This window comes from Octopus bimaculoides, chromosome 19, assembly GCF_001194135.2.
Source record: "Octopus bimaculoides isolate UCB-OBI-ISO-001 chromosome 19, ASM119413v2, whole genome shotgun sequence".
Classification (NCBI taxonomy): Eukaryota; Metazoa; Mollusca; class Cephalopoda; order Octopoda; family Octopodidae; genus Octopus; species Octopus bimaculoides.
This window is the reverse complement of record NC_068999.1, coordinates 33,420,575-33,428,118: the sequence shown is the minus strand read 5'-3', so window position 1 is coordinate 33,428,118 and position 7,544 is coordinate 33,420,575. Positions and strand designations below refer to the sequence as shown.

General features: G+C 36.3%; 1 protein-coding gene across 1 annotated transcript; it reads left to right on the top strand.

The window, feature by feature from the left end:
* Nucleotides 1–3,909: 3,909 nt before the first annotated feature.
* LOC106870490 (uncharacterized) lies at nt 3,910–6,101 on the top strand. Its single transcript, XM_014916603.2, has one exon. The coding sequence runs from the start codon at nt 4,365–4,367 to the stop codon at nt 5,382–5,384; it is 1,020 nt and encodes a 339-aa protein (XP_014772089.1). The 5' UTR covers nt 3,910–4,364; the 3' UTR covers nt 5,385–6,101.
* Nucleotides 6,102–7,544: the final 1,443 nt, after the last annotated feature.

Below are 7,544 nucleotides of genomic sequence, written 5' to 3'. Positions count from 1 at the left end.
GATTTATAGACTTGGAACTTATTGCAAAGCTACATGATAAACTACCACCACCATCGCCACCACATCTGCCATACACACACACCATTCAGACTTCTGACACCACCACCATTAATACTTTTGACTTCGCCGCCTTCCCCTCCATCACCATCACCGCTGTCTTTCACAGCGCTTACTCTCACCGTCATCCCTCAACGCTTCGGTTACCACCAGCACCAGCACCATCAGCACCATCACCATCAGCACCATCGATAGATCGATAGATAGATAGATAGATACATACATACATACATACATACATACGTATATGTATGCATGCATGTAATTATGTATGTACGTAGCATGCATGCAGGAATGAATATATGCATGTCAGGTCACTTTTAATGCTACTGGTAACATGTAACCCAGTGCAACCTGTCGCATGACCGAGCAGTCGGCGACTAAACCAGTAGCCCTATCAAGCCTGCTTGATAAGGAAATGGTTTTCCCTGGACACCCTGCAGGATGGAAAACAAGACCTGTCAAAAGATATATTAACTCAGTAGAGTAAACCGCCATTGAACAGCTGAGAGTGAGAGACATCATGAAAGGTAAAGTCGACCTCGGCGGAATTTAAACTCAGAACGTAAAGACAGACGAAATACCGCGAAACCTTTTTGCACTGCAGGCTAACGATTCTGCCAACTGGCCGACTTTACCTTAAATATCAATAAATAAATAAATACAAATAAATTCAAACGAGTTATTCTTTTACTTTTTTAATGGCTTCAGTCGTAGGACAATGGCTATATTGGAGCACTTGTTTTTTTTTATCGGTTTTGTTGTTACTTTATAGCAGGAAGTTGGTCTTTGATTGAGTTTATAGCAACTGATCTTCCCCGAGTGTATCATTAAATGCTTGGCTGGTCCGATATCGTCGTTAGGAGTTAATCCAATTTTCTTTTTTTTTTTTCTTGTTTCAGTAAAGGTTTCTTTTATATTTCTGATTTCTTTAAGTAAGCAGTTGAACACTTCATAATCGATTTTCTAAGTTGAGGGTTTTGATATGTTATCATCAACATTATCCAGAGAAGCATGCTGGAGAATAAAATGAAGATAACCATAAATGAATATATAGATAAATAAGTAAAGTCCTTAAGTATTAAAGTCAGACGTGATCAGAATTGTCGTCACGGTTCAATGGAGCGTACTGAAAGTGCCTAAATGATTTTAAATGGATATATGAGAAAAAGGGTTAAGATTTGTTTTTAAGGAAAAGGTGGCGGGCTGATAGAATCGTTAGCACGCCAGGCACATTGCTTAGTGACATTTCATCCGTCCTGACGTTCTGAGTCCAAATTCCGCCGAGGTTGACTTTGCCTTTCGTCCTTCAGGGTCGATGAAATAAGTATCAGTTGAGCACTGGGGTCGATGTAACCGACTAGCCCCCTCCCCAAAATTTCAGGCTTTGTGCTTTTAGTAGAAAGGATAACAAGGAAAAGAAATTCTTAACTGGACAGCATTTGACTGTTAACCACCTTTCACCATCCAACCTCTGTATCACTGGTTCACAACCATTTCTTGCCTATGGATCCCTTTGATTCCTACTTTATTCGAGTGGGCCCTCATAACTATTCCATATTTCAAAAGTCCTATCGCATTTTTATATTATTAAGAATTATATATTTAAAATTGTTAAAGTATTTTGAGCAGTGTAGAAGTATAACCAATTTGCACATAAACCACCCTAGGGCTATATGTGGATCAACTGTGGCTGTACTGATCTACCTAAACTGAGACTTGGAATAGAATTACCCATCATTTCTGCAGAAAGTTATGCATGGGTATATATGTCTCAAAAGCTGGAGAATGTTAGCAGCATTGACAGGAATAGCCTCTCCTGAACCTGCGATAAGTACATCACATCTCATTTAGAAGGCTTTACCTTTGGTGTCAAAGAACAGGAAATAGCTACGAAAGACTTTACCTTTGGGGTAAAAAAACAGGAGATAGCTACTAAATGCCTTTTCAGCAAAAGAGATATGGATGCCTCTAAATTTCCACCTGTGACAGAAAGTGCCGATTGTGCCACATCAAAATGGAAGATATCATTCATATTATCAGTAACTGCCCCCAAATATTTACTACCTCTCCATGAGATGACATTGTTGCCAAGATGGTTTACAATGCCTTATGCGAGAAGGGTTGTCTTGATGGCTATACTAAAGGCACGCCAGAACCAGAAAATATCTACACCTTTAAAAGTAAAAAAGAAAAAAATGATGGAACATTCCAATAATAGCTGCAACCCGATGTAAGGACAACAGGTAAGTTATGATTGTATGGGACAGAGAGCAAAAATCACAAGTCGTTATACCGACCAGCTGCCCAGCAGATGTGAATGTACTATTCAAAAATTGGGGGAAAGGAGAACATTTATGGAGAACTAACAAGAAATCTACAACTCTTGTATCCAGGCAATATATTTTCAATTGTTCCTATTATTATAGTTGCCCTGTGCTACGTAACAAGAAATCTACATAGAAACCTAGAAATGTACGGATTCTAAAGAAAAAAAACAAGCAAACTGATTCGCATTCTCCAAATACATTCCATCGGAAGAACAGTCATTATTTGTAAAACATTTCAGTCTTCATTTGAGATCCCTTCAAGAACATATGCATACAACGTATACATATGGTATACATATACAAACATGCACGGTGATGAAACATACACACCTGTCCTGTTGTGATACGCAGCACCAGAGTGCATGTCTATCCACGCGCGCGCACATATGTGCACACATCAACTAATTCAGGTAACCAAAAACCCCAAAAGCTGTTTTGACTTAAACAAAAGAGCCTTCCACTTTGTTAGGAACCAGCTTCAACTCTTCAGTGGAAAAAAAGTTAAAATTAACCCCAAAAAAAACATACATATATACACACACACGTACATACATACATACATACATACATACATACATATCAGCACAAGGAATACTGGTAGAACATTCCCATCAAAATGTCTTTCAAGTGTAAGCATAACATGCCGGATATTGTTATTTGGTACAGACAAGAAAAGTATGCACCGTCATAGAGGTCGGCTATTCTGCTGATGTGATTATCTCTTTGAAAATCAAAGAGAAAAAAAGATAACTAAGGGCAACTTCTTCGAAACGTCCAGCTTCTGTATCAGGATTGCAGATTTTCATTTATACCAATGATAATTGGTGCACTTGATCTTTTTAAGTAAATACCTAACAGTCAGTCTGGATAAGCTAGCTTGGATTTTCAGAAAAAGAAATCAACCAACTGGTTCCCACAAAATGCTGTAACATCATAGGATTTTCTTAGTTTTAAATTTCTCCAACAGCGATGATCAACGCAGCTATAGTAGTAGTAGTAGTAGTAGTAGTAGTAGTAGTAGTAGTAGTAGTAGTAGTAGTAGTAGTAGCAGCAGCAACAGCAGTAGTAGTAGTAGTAGTAGTAGTAGTATATACAGTCAGGTTATTGTGAAATATTTTGCGAAGTTTACCCACTTATGAACATTCAGGCAAGCTCCCCCCCCCCCACACCTCTAGTTAATAGTATTTCCTATTTCATGCTCTTCGGGTTGTCATAAGAGCCTCGATAAAAGGCCACGTAGACAACAAACCACTTTTAATTTCCCCGCCAAACCGTAGCTGTCAAAGGCCGAATTTCCTTACAGGCGATATTGATGGAATAACTCAGTTGTCTTTTGTAAAGGATGTCGATGACTACGTTATATAATGCCTCCTTCTCGTTGTTAAAATGTTGAGGAATGCTTTGTTCTAGAATTGTCAGCTATTTCTAGTAGGACGAAGGGATACCCTGGCTGGCTGGCTGGGGGGGTGGCGAAGTCTCCGTGAGAAGAATATTTTAGAGATAAGATAACACCAAGGGTAGATAACTCTTGTATTTTCTCCCCAACATAAACAAGTGAAACGACTTTACTCGAGACAGCAGCTTGTTAAGTTCTGCTGCATTTCTATTCCTGACATTAATCTTCAATGATAATGAAATGACTTTGTTAATGTTATGAAGTAATCTATCACGCATATGCTTGATGGCTGTCGTATGTATTTTCGTAACGCATTGATCAAATATTTCTACATCCAGTAACTCTTCTTTTCACCTCTGTTGATTAACCCTGCCTTCTATTAAATACATATACATACATACATCATATACATATATATATATATGTGAGAGAGAGAGATGGAAATATTCGTACATGCTATATACGTAAATATTCCTCCGCCACGTATTTCACTGATATCTATGTTACACACCAGCACAACACAAAACATTTCTCTCTCCTTTGTGTACTTTGCGAGAAGATAAAAGTCATTAAGTGTAAACATGGTCTTTAAATTAACTAGAACTGTCTACCACACATGGACCAAACTAACCCCACGTGTGTTATTAACCGATGGAATACGACAGAGTTCGGTCGATGCTAGACGCAAATTATCTTCAAATTGTTATCACTTGGATTGTAGTTCTGCTAAAAGAATCGTTGATAAATATGACACAATTCTTCTCGACTGTGATGGAGTGATATGGGGCACTGATCATGTCAGTCGGATGGACAAAGTTAATGAAGCACTATACAAGCTTCGACAACATGGAAAACAACTTTTATTTGTGACCAACAACAGTTTATATTCAACGAACACGTTCTTCGACAAGTTTGTCCAATATGGATTTGATATCAACCACGACGAAATATTTTGTATTACTTCTGCTACAGCTTTTTACCTGAAGTCAGTTCTTGGAGTAAAAAAATCTGTCTATGTGATCGGTTCTGAAGCTATGGGAACAGAATTACAAAACTTAAAAATCGATCATTTTGGAATTGGACCAGAGCCCGACTCGACCTCACGTAAGATAGATGATCTTTTAGATATGCACTTTAGGGACGATGTTGAGGCGGTCCTGGTTGGATTCGACGAGTATTTGTGTTATAACAAACTTTATAAAGCCTCTAGTTATTTACAGGACCCTGATTGCCATTTCGTAGTGACCAGTGATGTTGAAATGGGGACCAAAATAGGCCCCAACCGATACCGTCCTTCAGTCGGGACCGTGGTGGGCGCTGTTTCGGCGGCTGCTTACCCGAGAAAATATACTGTTGTTGGGAAACCAAGCTCTTTTCTCTATAAATTCATCAAATTGAAATTTCCTGAATTAAATCTTAATAAAATTATTACAATCGGAGACAGCCTAAGGTCCGATGTGAAATTTGCCAAAAATATTGGTTCTGATTCGGCATTGGTACTGTCAGGAGCATCAGACATGCAGACACTATTAAATACTCTCGATATGGATAAACCTAACTATTATTTTCAGAACCTTGCTTTGTTTGCTGAAGTACTGTGATATCTATTTATCGTTTATTTAACTATTTTTGATATAGAACTTCATGTGTTGTTTTTCTTTAAACAAAATTACTTGGGCTATCTTCGAAGACGTCAAGTGTGTGTGTGTTAAATTTACTCGGAAGTGTATTTCTATACAGAACTTTTTTTAATAAACCTCTTTTATAAAGAACTCGGGAAGAAAAGATACACGTATTTCATTTATATTCTTAATTTTTACTTTGATTTATTCATTTACAGTTGTACATGTATTTACAGATTATTATATAAAAAGAAAAGAAAATAACATTAGCATCATTCGTTAATCCTTGTAATAGTTATTAGTTTTGATTGGGATTAATTTCATGGTGATTGAATTAACTTTTATGCTAATTAATAACTTGATGTTCATGTCAACAACCTAGAGTCATCTACTGATGTGTTATAAGGACGGTATGTGCGTTTACAGGCAGAATCGTTGGCACGCCGGGCACAATGTTTAGCGGCATTTCGCCCGTCTTTACTTCCTGAGTTCAAATCCCCCGAAGTCGACTTTGCTTTACATCCTTTCGGGGTCGATAAAATAAGTACCAGTTGAGTATTTAGTGTTGTATAACAAAGTGTATTTAGGTATTAATGGAGTGGCTGAAAGAAGGATCACCGGACAATTTCTGCCCCCATTTTATACATTGTTAAAAATCTATGAAATAGATAATAAAGCACCTAGTTTTTAGTTTCATCTGAAGGTAAATAGTTTTACTTATTTAGAACTTCAGATATATATATATATATATATATATACACACATTATAAATATATATGGTCTGTTTTGATGTACTAAATATCATATGCACATGTGTGTGTGTGTATTTCAAAATTTCAAACATATGTTTAAAACAACTGAATTTTTGCTTTCTTATCAGGGTTTTTGTCATATTCAGCACGATTTCTTTCAACACATACACACACACACACACACACACACACACACACACACACACACACATATATATATATATATATGCATATATACATACATATATATATATATATATGCATACGTACATACATATATGTACATACCTACATATATATGTATATATACATGCATATATGGGTACAGGACATTAAAAAAACGTGGACAGAATGAGAAACGAGAACATAAAAAACAAAAAGATAGAAAACGAACTTTTTTGAACAACGAAAAAAACAAACAGAGAAACGATACATGCAGTAGATAAAACAGGGGACAACTGATGAAGGGAATGTTCTTTATGTTGCATGTCTCGTTTCTCTTTGTTTCCTTTCGTTGTTCCGAAAAAATTTCGTTTTCTATGTTTTTGTTTTTTATGTTCTCGTTTCCCATTCTGACCACGTTTGTTGATGACCTGTACCCATATATGCATGTATATATACATATATATGTAGGTATGTACATATATGTATGTATATATATGCATATATTTATATATTATTATATGATTGAACGCCACGCATCCTTTTCCAAGTAAGTTTTATCAATATATCTCTCTATATGTGTGTGTGTATTTATATACTTATACATATGTGTGTGAAAATATATATAAACTTGGTGAAAAATGTAATATTAGCACACAGTTATGCATTCAGTATCTCTATGTACGTATGTGAGATATATATATATATATATATATATATATATATATATATATATATATATTATGAAAGTGGGAGTACATCAAGATACAGTCTTCAGTCTTCGCCTATTCACTGTAGTCCTACTGGCTATCACAGAAGAATTTTAAACTGTATGTCTACAGGAATTTCTATATGCTGATGATCTAGTTCCCATGGATGTATCTATAGGGGAATTAGAGAGGAAATTCCAGGCATTGACTCTAAACCTAGAATCATGATGCCTCAAGATAACTAAGCAAGTAGAAAAGTTTTAGTAAAATGGAAAATAGGACCTTGGTATCTTCAGGGAAATGACCCTACTCAATGTGAAGAAAAGTAGATGTATATTCCATATGTTAGACCCAGCATAAGTTATGGACACAGAAGTGGTTTAATGGAATCACAGGCTGACTAAGAGAGAAAGTTGGCTTCATATGTGACAGATGCACCAGATTAGTAAGTTTTATGAACACACCAGAAGTTGATTCCCTTAAGTGCCCAGATGGCTCATTCATAGAGGCAGATG

Excerpts from the sequence above, each read along its gene's own strand:
- LOC106870490 (XM_014916603.2), top strand. The coding sequence starts at position 4,365 with ATGGTCTTTAAATTAACTAGAACTGTCTACCACACATGGACCAAACTA.